Source organism: Thunnus thynnus, chromosome 8, assembly GCF_963924715.1.
Source record: "Thunnus thynnus chromosome 8, fThuThy2.1, whole genome shotgun sequence".
NCBI classification, from domain to species: Eukaryota; Metazoa; Chordata; class Actinopteri; order Scombriformes; family Scombridae; genus Thunnus; species Thunnus thynnus.
In genome coordinates, this window is record NC_089524.1 from 14,609,318 (window position 1) to 14,624,599 (window position 15,282).

The 15,282-nt window shown below is 39.5% G+C and overlaps 1 protein-coding gene across 9 annotated transcripts in view; it reads left to right on the plus strand.

Annotated features, from left to right (window-relative positions):
- tbxa2r (thromboxane A2 receptor) overlaps positions 1-14,521 on the plus strand; it is a 29,977-nt gene extending 15,456 nt beyond the window's left edge. For 7 of the 9 annotated variants that reach the window (XM_067596698.1, XM_067596697.1, XM_067596699.1 and 4 more), the window contains 2 exons: positions 6,425-7,328; positions 12,107-14,521. In XM_067596698.1, the coding sequence (XP_067452799.1) occupies positions 6,528-7,328; positions 12,107-12,430 (1,125 nt within the window). In that variant the 5' untranslated portion in view covers positions 6,425-6,527 and the 3' untranslated portion in view covers positions 12,431-14,521. Of the gene's footprint in view, positions 1-6,424; positions 7,329-10,622; positions 10,768-12,106 lie in introns of all 9 variants that reach the window. The other 2 variants (XM_067596700.1, XM_067596701.1) reach the window with 2 other exon arrangements.
- The last annotated feature ends 761 nt before the right edge of the window (positions 14,522-15,282 follow it).

Below are 15,282 nucleotides of genomic sequence, written 5' to 3' on the forward strand. Positions count from 1 at the left end.
GATTCTATGCTAACAGGCACTTTTGGCTAATGGCTTACTCAAAAGGTTTTCAGGGTCACTCTTGGCGCCATGCACCGTCTGTCTCCTCTTAAAATTCTCATGATAATAGTGTAGTGATCTCTGAGCAGGAGACACAAAGGTTTCATCTTACTTCATATATCTTAAGTTTTCTGCTTTTCAAAAATGTGCCAGTTAGACAAAAAACCTGATCTCAAAGCTATCGCGTATGATGAATCATATATTCTCAAACCATTGGTACCATTTGAACAATGTGCAATGTGAACATTTATTTCACATATATATAAAATATACATATAACAGGATGTTTCTTTTAAAGTTGTGCCCACTTTGTTAATGCCAGAATAGAATCAAAGATAATTGGTTGCTCCTGAAATTAATGTAATGGGGATGCCCAGTGATTTGTAAACATTTTCAAGTCTGTCAGTGATTTTAACCCAGGGGTGAATCTGCCTCATCTGTGAAGTAAAACCACAGCAAAATTGCTATCATGTTAAGTAGGGCAAGAAACTTTACAACGCAAACAAACCATAGTCTAATTTCAGCTGTAATTTGTGTTTTGTGTGCAATTTATTTTTTGTTTGCTCAATTATAAAGCAAGAAAGAAAAAAGAGGAAAAGGAGAAAGAAAGACTTGGTACAAATACATTCATCACAAAGCAGAAGCTGAGGCCTTTTCCCCAAATTAGGCATGTATGAAGTTCCCACTAACTACATCACCAGTCCCATCTGGAAAGGGTTTAAACCTTTGTTTACAGTAATTTTAGTAACTGCTTAAGGGCTATTAAATTTGAGGTAGTTAAGTTTTGTTTTTTATTGTTTTTTTAAGGACCTGGAGTTGAGAGGCAGCAGCCATCATTTTTCCCCATTGTGGGTAGATTTGCTGTTTGTCCCTTTTTTGAGGAATAAATTGAAGAGTGGGGCAAGCTTTTTTTTTTTTTCTTTTTTTTTGTGTGTGGCGCAGTTGAACTGTCAGATGTGTTTTTTTGTTTTGTTTTGTTTTTTTCTTTTTTCCTAGAAGACTACCAGTGTGTGTGCTACACTGAGCACATGAAAGCATGCAATGCTCAATTGCATCTTTGCACATTATTATGCATTGGGTCAAAAGTTAATCAATTTAAAGGGATGCTTTCCCCCTGGTTTATCTTCAGTTTCTCTAAATTACACACTAATACTACAGGAAAATGTGAGAGCAGGCACAAAAGTTGTAACCTGATGCACAAATGGAGGCGCATTAAAATGACAGACGGCTGTGCCAAAACATCAGCTAATAAAATAAAGTCTTGTGTATCATTCTAAAATGCCTCTGCTGTTGAGATCAAGTTACTAAACTTGTTACCCTCTCTGGTTAATTTCCTGTGCTTTTGGGTTAAACCGTGCAAGCTAATAGACAACAGGAAAATGTTTGGACAAATGACAAAATGCCATATGCAGGAAAATACTGCATAGGACTTTATGGCACAATTTCTGGGTATCGAATTTAATATTCTATATTAAATTCTCATACACTGTCACCAACGTACAAAATTGTCCAATACAGTTTTCAGTTTTATTCTTCTCCATATTTTCTTCACTATGAGCACAGTTCATGAACAGAAGCAGATTCCTTTTATTTATTTCTCTGGATAACATTGGGGAAATTCTTTGTATTACCTCTCATTTACTTTCCTAATATTAATTCTTTGCTCTTTTTGCTGATGCAGTTACCAACTCCACCTTTCTTTTTAGTTTAATTATATCTTGAAAAACATCACACTTATATGCATAGAACACCTAAAGTATGCTGACCTTACGCCCTCCATACACTGACAGAATGAGTGTCAGGATGCTCACAGGAATTTAAGCCTTCAGTTTGATTATAATCTTTGTGATTAGCTATGTGTGTCTATCCAGGGTAAGATGGGATGTACTACGCATTTTTTAATAGTGAACAAAGACATAGTTGGTATATCAAGTAAAATTGATATACATTATAGACTATACTATCTGAATTTTAAAAAGGTTATGTGTTTTGCAGTTAAACCTTTCTCTCACATGGTACATTTTCTGACTTGATCATACTGTATAGGATTGACTTTGAGATAACGGGATATCAATATCCACATGATATGCCATCAAACAGCATTTTGTTTAATAAAAAAAGATTATTATTCATTGCCCATATTAGATTTCACTTCACTGTCCAACTTTGCGATGAAGTCACATAACGACCCATATATTTAGGGGACAGATCCCTGAGGAAAGCATCATGAACTGGCTGTGACTCTGTTTATTTCCTGTTAGTGTCTCTGTCAGAACATAACTGCGTTTCCTGCCAGGATATGCCAGCTCTCCTACTCTGTCTATTTCGGTCTCTGTGTCACTTTCCATCTCTAATGCTGTCACTGTCTGCATGTGTTTGCGATGGTTTTATGTACTTGCTGTATGTGAGCTGTGACATTGACTGCAGTCATATTTATATGGTCCTGTGTACCTCAGAGGGAAGAGCACAGCCATAACCCTGTAAGGATTAGTAGTTACTGGACAAACCTGGGATTTCCCTACAATTATAACACTGCCTACCTCTACCTGCGCAGCGCGTGTGCGTCACTGAACTGCTGCGGCTGCAGTGTCCACACAGACAGCATTGCCGCTGCTGTGCTGCTACTGCCAGCCCTATCTTTGTATAGAGTTTGACTTTGATAATTGCCATCAATGATGGAATGTTTCATTTCATTTATATGTAGTTTAGACAGATACAAAAACAGATACAGGATGTGTTGAGCTAAAAAAATATTTTTTTTTTATGTCTGTCATATTCTACAAATATAGACATTGACACTATTGTGCATGATGTAATTTTGCAGTGCCCAAGCAGAGCAGAGAGGTGGAGAGTGTGAACCAAGTGAAGTGAAACTTAATGTTTTACTGGAGTTGACGACAACTAAATGCTCATTAATGCTGTTTGTCCATTTCTGTCACATATCAGTAAATTACATCAGCATGCAGGTATCATTTTGTTTTGGGTTTACTTTAAACAGCTGGTTACCTTCGGCTTCTCTTAGAAAATACCTAAACATTTCTATTACCATGCTTTTCAAATGTATAATGTCCACTTTTTCTAAATTATGTTCAGACTATAGTCAGGATCAAGCAATTAAGTAATCATCAACATCTGGCACAGGAGAATGAGTATAAAAGGAGAATGGGGCAGGTAGGACTTTTGCTCAGTAGAAAATACTAAGTAGCTAGCAAACAATCAAAAAGTCAATCAAATGGGCAACTGAATAGTGGATTAGTAGCAGGTAAAGGAAGCAGCGATGGACCCTGGGAAAGTTAAGGAAATCTTTGACTTAAAGCTGAAAAACATCTACCCTCCAAAGTCCACCAAAAATCAGTGTTACATTCTTAAATTAAGGGCAGAGAGTTACCAATTAATAAGGCAAACCACACAACAGCATTGAATGATTGCGTTATTGAATTTTTAAAAGTAATTTCAATGTTTATGGCAATGTAATCCCTAGATGGGGAACTTTTATTACGACTGCCACAGAAAGCACCATGAGCAGCAGCATCATCTCGCGAAAGTAGTTCGTACTCCACATGAAGCACAAAGCATCTTTCTGGAGTTTCATGCCAGTGCTCTTGGAGCTCAGTGTGGAGTAAAAAGGCTATGCATGCAATCCTTCAACAGTATTACTGGCCTGGTATGAAAGCAGACATCACAAAATGGGTGAGTGCATTATTGCTCCATATTTCTGTGACACTTATGGAAATATTTATATATTTAATTCCAGAGTGTTCTCAATTGTTAAGACACAAACACATCCGCATGTCACAGTGGACTTGTGATACAATAATCCATCCGTGTCAGCAAGACTCAACATCCTGTGGGGCATTTGTCTGCAAGCTATGAGTGCAACTGACCCTTTGTTGAATACAGCTATTGAATATTACTGATTGTACTGTTTCTTGTATAGTTTACAGAGCTTCTCCCAAGTGGTGGGGTGCTGGATTTCAGCACTGATGCCATCACTCAGTTGAGGAGGGAAATGGCTTGTAGACTGGTCACTGATTAAGTTTTTTTTTTTTTTTTTTTTTCTGTCAATGTATCACCATATGCATTAAGGTGCCATTGAGAAATTAATTAGATATGTGCAATGTGTTTAGAAAACTTGTCAGGACTACCCAGAGCATTTGGGAATGCATGTCAAACTCCAGGTAGAAATTAAAATTAGCATGATGACTGGGTAAGAATAAAGTGACAGTTCTGTTTGCTTACAAATGTATCACTTATCTACTGTCATGCTTCTCCTCAAATTCAGTGTACAACATGTAGTCTATGGTTCCATTGGATTTGTGTTGGGAGACCACAATTGGAGCAGGAATTCTATTGTCCAGCATGTACACTGGCACAGGACCTGAAGTTTTCTGACAACAATCGAGGAGGAGGAACATACGATCTAGAGCCTTACTCGCACAAAATGCTGGCCTGTTAATAGGAAATCGGGATCTAGGGTATTCTCTTATTGGACTAGAACACCCTACCCGCTGAAATTTGAAATGCTACTTCTGAAGAGACCTGCCTCTTTTACAGGTGGGGCCTCACCATTGCAGGCACTGCAGATGTTGATGGGAAGGGTGTATCGGCCGGAAGCTCTCCACCCCTAGCTGCTACCCCTGTCTCTGTCCTCCTACTGACCTGATAATGTCTGACAGCTAAAGTTACTGCTAGTGTCCACTCAGCACTTATTGCACACAAGCCAACCAGAAACACTGGATCCACTGTCTTGTGGTGCCTTTCCAAGATTTCTTCCAATTTCTCTCTAGTTTTTAGGTTTCAGGGAGTTTTTCCTTGCCCTTGTAGGCTGGGAGTGCTGTTGTGTTGTGTTGTGTTTTCATTTTATATGGATTGTTTACACATTTGTGCGCTCTATCAAGCAATCATCTGTAAAATAATTAAGGCCCATACAAATAAATAACTACTTTTTTTTTTTTCTAATGCCTTTCTTGCATAAATGTTTGGCTACTGATTCATTATAATTGCATTTTTGGAAGTCTTTCTTTCATTCAATAAATAACACACCATGTTTGGTTCATTTGGAGTAAAGCTCTTACATGGTAAGAGCTCTTACATGGTAAGAGCTTTACTCGTCAATACACAGTATTGACAAGCACTTAATGACAAATAAAGAGGTCTGAGTGGGTGCCTGTGTTATATGCTATACAATATACACAAAAGGAAGGAGAATGACTGTAAATCATTAAGTCGATGCATTCAGTACTGTGTTGTGGGTAGAATATTACCACTTGTATTCTACTCTTCCTTTGGCTCAGTGTTAGCAATTATTTAGTGTGTTTTGACAGTATTGTCTGAGTTAGATCATCACTGTTTAAAAGTATTTTCTTTGCCATAATGTGTAGTGTCATATAAGCCTGTAATGTAGTGGTCAATATGGCTGTAGCCTAGGTTTAAAAAAACAAAACAAACAAAAACCTTCATGAATATGTTTGGGTAATTTCTAAGATAAGCCCAAGGTAACCAGTTGTTTTAAGTAAACCCAAAACAAAATGCTGACGTACTTAATAAATATGTGACTGGAAGCAATAGAAACATAAGGCTTAGATGGCAATCCCCCTTCAAACCAGCCCCTCCTCTCTCTACCAGCAGGACCTATCAGCCCATCAGCGGCAGAGGGAGGAGGACAGAAGACAGCTTAGCCACAGGAACATGATTTCAGTTGGGTGCAGGCATGCTGACTGTCCCCCCAAATACTTTGGTATTGAAAAACAAGAAAGAAAAAATCTTAATGACACCCATCCCTACAGCTAGCTAACTAATCCTAACCCCCAGCCAAACGCCCCACCCCCCACAACCACAGTACAGAAACCTAGGGAAAACCCTGCAAACCATCCTGAAAATGCACTTAAAGAATGAAAGAATTGGGTTAATTGCATCTCATTTACTACTTTTGTGGATCTCAGCAAATAGTTTGGTGACTACCATGTAATCATAACAAATACAAATAATAGCAAAATTATAAATAAAACCCACATTTACCAAACTGGAATTATCCTTTAAATTTTTAAGCCACATACTGTGATGTGTATGCGTATTCTTGCAAGGATGGGCTTCTGAAATCAGCAGGTATAGAAAATTGATAGCTAGAAACCAATTTTCAGCTGCGGTAGTGTTGAACTAATATGCGCAGCTTGAATAAAGAGTTGTATTTGTACCATTTAGAATGAAATTCAAATCTGTGCAAGCCAATTTTTGTGTTGCTCTTTCCTTTTTTTTTTTTTTTTCATTTTGTCCTGTATGTTTCTATGCATTTTGTGTATATTCAGTGTTCACTCCAATGCTGGAAACTATATTTCTTATGATGAGGAATGTCTTCAAATTTAACTTTTCTCTTTTCATTATTTAGGTTGAGGATTGAGGTTGAAGAGTGAAATGAAATTCCTCACACTGGTATTGTCTTTCCATCTCTGAGTCATCTGAAATCAACAACCCCACACCAGCTGGCCATCATGAATGCCTCTGTCCCACCACTCACCAACAACACCCCCCCACTCTGCTACTCCATCAACAGCCCTCCATTCGAGGACTCCCCTTCCATCGCCTCAGCCTACTTCTCATCCATTTTCAGCTTTTTGGGTCTTACCTCCAACCTCATCGCCTTCGTAGTTCTCATAAAGTCTTTCCGGCGGACACATAGCCGATCACGATCCTTCTTCCTTATCTTCCTGGGTGGCCTGGTGGTCACTGACTTCATGGGTCTTCTGGTCACAGGCTCCATTGTGGTCTCCTTCCATGTCACGCACTTCAATTGGCGACAGATAGACCCGAACTGCCACTTCTGCAACTTCATGGGCATGTCCATGGTCTTTTATGGATTGTGCCCTCTGCTGCTTGGTGCTGCCATGGCCGTGGAACGCTTCATTGGCATCAACCTTCCATTTGCACGCTCCACCAGCATGCCAAAGGGCCGGACAGTCTCCATGGTGCTGATGGTGTGGTTGATCGCTGGTTGCATAGCTTTGCTGCCCCTATTGGGCGTTGGGAGCTACCACATGCAGATGCCCGGTTCCTGGTGTTTTTTCAACATCAGCTCTGAGGGAAATGACCTGGCCTTCTCCCTGCTCTTCTCACTGGTTGGGTTGACGTCCATCGCTGTGTCATTTTTATTGAACACCGTGAGCGTGGTGACCCTGATCAAGGTTTGCTGTGGACAGGACAGTACCCAGCGTCGCCGAGACCATGAAGTGGAGATGATGTTGCAGCTTATCCTGATCATGGTCATAGCTTCTATCTGCTGGTGCCCCCTCCTGGTAAGTTTGCCCTTATGTCTGTTTGTAACCCTGCGTTTGCTATTTTCACATGAAAATGTGGCATACAGCAAGGTTGATATAGAGATACTTAAACATGAATTCACTGTTATTCATTGTGCCTTGCAATATCTGCATGACAATCTCCTTTCAAAAAAAAACTTTCATATAATACCATTTCCAGTTCTAATTATTATACAAAACAAATTCATCTGCATCACCACTCTTTCTCTGAGGACCACCCTGAGCCAACCAACCTAAAGTTGCAAAATAAATGGAGCACTTGGAGTTTATTGTTAAGCATCACAGGAAAGTCTCTTGCACTGTTTCAACCTGTGTAAATAAGTGTGTGCCTCTGTAACTGTAAAATGTGGTCTGTGACAGTGTGTGTGTTGTGTGGTGATAAGACCCACAGGCGAGGGTGCCCTCTTCAGCTGCTGGCAGAAGCGGGATATCTGTTAACTCAATTTTTTGGTTTTCCTATATATATCTTTACATTGTGTACACTGTTGACAACTAATTTGACTGTAAACCCCTTTAGGTATAACTATAAACCAGAAAAGTAAAAAGTGAAGAAAACATTTTAAACCATATGTTCTGACAATCTGAAGTTTGAGGTAAAAGTGTCCATGGCACAACATCACTCGTGAGGTGGTTAATGGTAAGTTAAAAATACATTCACTGATGATATTGCAAGGCACAATGAATAACAGTCCCCACCAAATTACAATGTGAGAAATGTCGCTCAGGTATCTGAAAGCACCCAGTCCTGACCCTATCTATCCAGCTCTTTTTGTTATCAGTGCTGCCCTTCAACTGTTTGAACTATAATGAGGCATCAAAAGGCCCTAAGCTCCTTTTCTCTGCTTCCCCTCTACATGCTTCATTTCTTCCAAACCTCCTAACTAGCTGATCTGAAAGCTCTCTAGTGATCAGAGGGCACCTTAATGCCCTAGTTGAGATGACACATATCAGCTATAGAGCATGAGGGAAACTAGTGCCTTTAAAGGAAAAGAACTTGGATTTTACCTTTTGTAGCTTGGCTAACGGTTCTGTCAGTTATGAAAACATTGCACTCACAAATGTAATTGCTGATAATGTGGCAACATCACTAAAAAAAAGCCCAACAGGGCAACAAACAAGAGCATTCAGAAAAATATAACGGTTGAAAACAGACTGTATATAAAGATGGACGTAGCAAGGTGTAACGTCACCCATTAGTTTACATTGGAGTCCCAGAACTGGGGAGAGCAGCAGGTGAGTGAACTGTCAATCAACGCCCACATGGCAAACATCAAAGGTACTATAAGTCTTAAAATCTTCTTTAACACACAATATGTAATTTCAGCCGCTAGGGGTCTCTCAATCAAAACAATAACCATGACAATAACAAAAGACGGAGTGTGATGACGGTATGAAGTAGCAAGGGATCATTGGAGTTGTTGTCTTCGTTGTTAAATAACCAGCTTCCCCGGGATAGGATTACTCCAGTGTTAATCATTCGAGATGTTTTTACCGGGAGCCGAATTACCCGCAGAGGTCTTCTCCTCTCCAGAACAAATGGACCCAGAGATCACAGGTAAAAACACTGAATAAAGCAGTTTAACCTAAAAAAATCAGTGTTTCTCCGACGATGTACTGCAACCACCAGATGTCCGGTGCGGGCTGTTAGCCAAGCTGCTGCTAACACTTGTTCGGTTTATTTCTCTCATAACTTTAGATCCAGACGTTCGGCCGGTTTCTCCCGGGAGCCGAATTATCCGCAGAGGTCTCCTCCTCTCTTAAAGATGAACGTATACGCAGATTAAAATTGTTAAAAATACTGATTGAAGCTGTTTCACCTAAAAAATCAATATTTCTCTGATGTTTGGTGACCACTGTACTTCCTGGAGGGGCTGTTTGCCAAGCTGCTGCTAATGTTTTCCCAGTTTATTTCTCGGATAACTTAAGATCCAGACGTCCAATGACTAAAATCCTTCTTCTGGCTAAAAGATATAGTTAAAAGCAACCTAAATTTATCATGAAAATGTGGCTTAAAACTGAATAAAAGTCAATTTATAACAGTTTCTGTGGAACAACCACAATGCCGATGTATTATCTTGTATGTGTTTAAGTTACTCTTTGGTAGACGCCATTGTAGCGGACAAACACAGCGCCGCCGTATGCATCTTGTGCGTGTTTACTCTTTGGTAGAGGAGGTATGACGCCATTGACATGCGACCAAATGAAACGGTCCGTTACTTTGATTAAATTACAGATTTCTCTGGGTTTGAAAATTGGAACATTTGGGATAATGTAAGTACACAACTCATATAACATAGGTCTAGTTGTTTTTAGACATTTTAATGTGGAATAATTACATATCATACCTTTAACTGAACAATAATTTCCACTTATTAGAAGGCCCAAATTTAGCAATTGAAACCATAATGACTTGTTGAAAAAAATTGACTTAGTATTCCTAAAGAGAAGTTGACGCTTTTGAATTGGAGTCAGTTGGAGCCAGGGATCTAGTGGCCGTCGGTGGAATTGCACTTTAAAGTATTTCTGCACTGGCTTCAGTCTCAAGCCGTGGTTGTTGCCACTTGGTTGAAAACAACCCCCCAGTTTCTGTTGGACCTATTTTAAAAAAAAAATATTGCCACCTTCTGAGATCTCAGCAATTACTTGAGTGAGTAATGTTATCATAGCCAATAGAACCAATAGCCATAGTAACAACATTAAAACCCAAGTTGTAGTTTTCCTGCTAATTGTTCAGCCGTTATAGTATTAAAAACATAGTTGTAGAAGCAACATCAAGAATTGACTCCAACCACTCCATCCATTAAACCCACCTTCTATAGTGTCTTAGAAATTGATTGAGGGGAATGAAGTGCCAATTGATACCTCCATGACAAACCCATTCTCCATTATGTGATGGATGGGTCTGTCATATGGTGAAAAGAATAAACTTAAAGCCCCTATGTGTACATTATTATACAATCATGGCACCTTTCTAATTATTGTAATGAGGTTTATTGGGTATAAAAGTGACAATCTCAGTTATAACTTGTGCAGTCTATGTGCTGCTTTCAGTTGATTCATTGAAACAAATATTGCAGTCTACAGCAGGGTCATTTTTGATACTACCTCTTGAGTCACCAAAATCCGAAAGTCACATTTTATACATAAGGACTTCAAATTCATTACCAGTATTTTGAGCTACTCACAGTTATGAACAGAAGGTTAAGCCTTCTGAATGGAGCAAATATTTTACTGTAGCTCTGTATAACCTCAGTTGTGTGGCACTCTACACAGATGTATATTCTGATGAGCGCTGTGACTGCTGATCCCGTAAACGCAGTCACCGTTTTGTCCTGCATACGAATGGCCACCTGGAATCAGATATTAGACCCCTGGATATACATCATGTGGCAAGGGTCCCTACTAAGGCGAGTAAAAAGTAAAACAAAAACACTGAACGGTTGTAACAATAACACAGCTTCTCCATAGTCACTGCTTATCCCAAAATTAACATTGTGCCGTGGTTGGCCGGTTACCTCAACATGTCCTGCGGATAAAACCATGCCAACCATGTGCGTCACAGTCTACACCATGCCTTGCAGCTTCCAATACATTCCCAGTATCATTGGAAGCATGCTTCATCATGCAGCCAGTTTCCCATCTTGGTTTGCTGCTGCCATGTACACTTCATTCCATTCCAAGTCAATTACTAAACATTTCACTTAAGTAGTTTCAACTATTTGTCATGCCTGCTTTCATTCCCTGAAACTAACACAGATGCTTTCTCATCAAAACCATCATAGCATAACAATCTACAGATTGTAGTTTTATTTACAAAAACATTTCTTAGAAGCAGAGCTGCAAAAATAATCTCACATATAAGAATAAAACTTCAAAAGTTATTCAGGCTCAGTAATTTAAAACCCCTGAGAAATGCAATTTAGCTACAGTGAGTTATCTACAGTCAAGCCTAGTTTACATTGAGAGCTCAAAATAGCCTCCTTGCAAGTTAGCAAGACCATGAATGCCATGAATTCCTTCTTTGAAAGTGGAAGTTACTACTGATGGTACTAGACTAATTTGAACCCTGGGAAAATGTGGTTCTTTCTGCCCTTGGAGCACCTCTGCCTTTGAGAAAAGTTTGCCTAAGTAAAACTGTGATTGTATTTCATCTCAACAGGAATGTGTACTTGCATGCAATAGTGACTTGCACTATAAAGTGGATTTAGATAACTGTTTTACATGTACTGCTTGGACACAACACATAGAGGAGTCAGAGGTAGACACCAGCTGAATTTGGAATAGATACAACAATAAGCCAATTTGTCATTTCTAGAGGAGCTTGTTAGCATGTTTAGACCCCACAAGACTGTTAGACTATGCTAATAAGGCTATTCCTCACATAAAATGCTGCTGCTTTACTAAAGGGGATAATTATGTTGCAGCAGCCACTGCCTCAGGAGGGCCATAGCAAAATTAGCCAAGGCTTTCCCTGAGTAGACTTTAAACATATGTGTGTGTCCATGTGCATTTGCAATAGTAACCAATTTCATCTTTTCCCCCTCACTCCTTATTTCTGATCTCTCCTTCTCGTTCTCTCTTTTCAACTTTAATTTGCTGCCTGTTGTAATTTTCTTCTTTTCTCCTTTGCAACTGTTTGATTTCTTCTCTTTAACACTTCCATTTCTCTTCATCTATCATTTCTTTCTTCCCTTTCCCTGATCCCTCCATCTCTGTTCCTACCCCCCCCCCCCCCCCTTCAATCACCCCACCACCAGATCTTTATTGCACAAACTGTTTTATCCAGAGGTCATCTCCAGGTCAAATACCTACTGCTATGGCTACGCTTCGCCACCTGGAACCAAATCCTGGACCCCTGGGTATACATCCTGTTTCGCAGGGCAGTCCTTCAGAGAATCTACCCCCGGCTTAACTGGTCCCGGGGCTCCATCATGACCTTGTACCCGTCTTTTAGCGACACCATTCGCAGGTTCACACGCTCTTCACTTGGAAGCACCCTGGGCTCGGATGAAACAGGAGAGACTGGGAAAGCAAATGTAACACCCCCATCTATCTTGAAACCACCTCCTCCTTCTCCATGAATGTGATTTGAGTTGAGATTGCATGACGCCATTGGGGTTTCTGTATGTGTTCTGCTCTCTGAGTTTTCCTGTTGACTGTGACCAGGATAAGCAGCAAGATTGCACCTTAAACCTGAAAGGATTAAACATTGTTATGCTATTGAATACCACTGAAATGTTTTCAGTATTAACGACACTTTGTCAAGCATGGTCTGATTGGACACTTACCAGGGATCAAAGATGTAATCTCTTCATAAAAAACAGTTCCTATAACCACTATTTAGCACTGAGGTCAAATAAGACCGATTTAAAGGGGACATAAAATGCTTTTTGTGATTTTCTGTCATTTACATACTGTTATAATGTCAGTTGTCTATGTTGGGGAACGTGTGTAAAAAAATTTCTACTTCCACATCAAACTGACGTCAGATTGTTGGCGCATGCCCACAAACAGCCGTCCAATCGGATTCGAACATGTACGGATATATTTAAGAAGTTTATAATTCGAGTAATGAATGGGGAAAAAGAAGCGAAATCCTATTACTACCATTTAAGTAGCTGATAGAAGAAAAGAGCAGGCTCATCAGGACAGGGGCCTTAAAGAGACAGAAACTAAACTGCTTGTTTAGGCTGAACTGAGGGGCTGTATAAAGGGCCAGTACAAGATAAATAAGGAGTTTTTTTTACTGTAAATGATGCAAAGATTTTCCATTAGAGCCCCACGATAAAAATATAGACCTGAAAATGTGCATATTATGTCCTCTTTAAAATTATCTTCATGAATGCTCTCTCTGCATGCATTACTTTATCAAGTGCTTTTATGATATTGCAGTTAAAAATATCTTGTTAAAGTGAATAGGGGCATTCTGTAGTCATTCAGGATATTGATTAAGCACATGCACACTCTGCTCAGATGCTCTTGAGCATAACATTAGACAGGTAGAATTATTTGACAATGTTTTCTGCCTCAACATTTCAAGTACTGTTCAGGTATTGTTCCATTCTTGAAAGTATTTACCAGAAATTTGGGGGATGGCCTTAAATGTTGATGATAACGGTGGAACAGTGGATCCCAAGAGCGTCTAATACTGAAAACTGACTTCTGCTGATCTTGTAAAGGTACTTAAAAGTGAAAATGTTTCCACCAAAATGAAATATTGCTTAAATTTCCCTGAAACCTCTTGTACAATTTCCAATTTGAGACCATGTACATATATTCTATGTATTCAAGGTTTTAATGATGCATGCAGATCAAACCAAACTTTCAAGACTTTGAAATGTTTGGTTACTAACTTTTTTTCAGTATCCCTAAAAGGGATCCTCTGTTTCACCCTGCATGCTTGTCTGGAAAATGAAGTGAAGGCCAATGAGGACGTGATTGTTGTAACAAATGAAATCTTGAATATAGGCACAGACCATGAAAATGCAGTGTTGATATTGTCAGTCGTAGGAAAAAATCTTTTTACTGTCAATTTCAGAAATGAGACCAAAAAATGTTCGATCAATATTTGTTTGAGATGTATTATGTTGCATTGAAGGTGACAGTGTCTGCATACATAGTTTGAAATCCCTAAAAAAATAATGCCTCACATTAGCTGTTCAGTATTACTGATATAAAAGTCAGTCATTTAAGTGACAAAGTGTAATTGTTGTCTTCAGAGGATTTAAGTTGCCTGCTGTCTTTGATAGTGTTATATAAATATATCACATCATTATAGGAATATGTTACTTGTTTTGTAGGTATTTCACTTATCACTCACTGGTGTAGTGTGGTTCTCCTAATTTCAAACCCTCCCACTGAACAGTTAGTTCATGAAAATTTCAGAAAGCATATTTTCTCACTTACCATTATTATGCCGAGATCAGACTACATGATATTTTTGTCTTTCATGATGGTCACCATGTCAGATTAGGCAATCATAGTGCCATAAATTCTTGCCGTGTCTTGGTCGGGAGACTGGCAACACTACAAGTATGACCCCGACCAATCAATATTCACAACCTTGCGGGAGTTCATAGGTGGTTGGGAAGGAGGGTCAAGAAATTGTCAATCATGGCTACAGAAGCGTGCATGTGCGATGCTAGTCTTGTGTTCCAAAAAGAAAAGAAAGATTGTGGACCCGTTCCTGGGTGTCACAAAGAGGGCAGTGTGAGCCGTCTATCCTTCAAAAAGAGCTTCAGGTAACAAATGTGTTAACATGTCAGGAACATTACATAAAGCTACCAGGCTCACTGTATGTAAACAGAAGGTCTCGTGGAGGAAAAAATGATTGGGATTTGGGAATTGTATACTCTTGTAAATGAAGATACAAAGATATGTTTTAATGTCAGGTGGTTTCACAATTGCAATAACTGAAGTGCTCTCTGGTGCACACATGTGAACACCGACACAGAAAGTCAAAGAGGAGATGAGCCGCTGCTCTCCCCGGTATCTGGGACACTAAATACGGCTCACCTTGGGCCACACAGTCGCTGGACAGCTTTGACTTTCTGTGTCGGTGTGTACATATGTGCGCCAGAGAGCACTCTGTTATCCTATTGGTCAACGTCAAGAGACACATTGTAGGAGATGTCACACTAGGCAGGAAAATACAAAAAAATCTGACATGCTTGACTTTTTGTTGGGGTGTCATGGGGCATCCCAGATGCCACATCACTGTTCATCAATTATGTCTCACTACACGCCCCATTCAAAGTCAGGCTGAATTTGTGTAGTCTGATCCCGGCATCAGTGTTAAGCAATTAGTTTTATTTGCTCAGGTTTTGAGATAGCCACATCTGGGATTTCTATATTGGAAATAAATGGCAATTAGTTTGTGCTGCTAAAGCCAATTTTAAAGTGATATGTGACTGAAACGTGTCTTAAAGTGAGA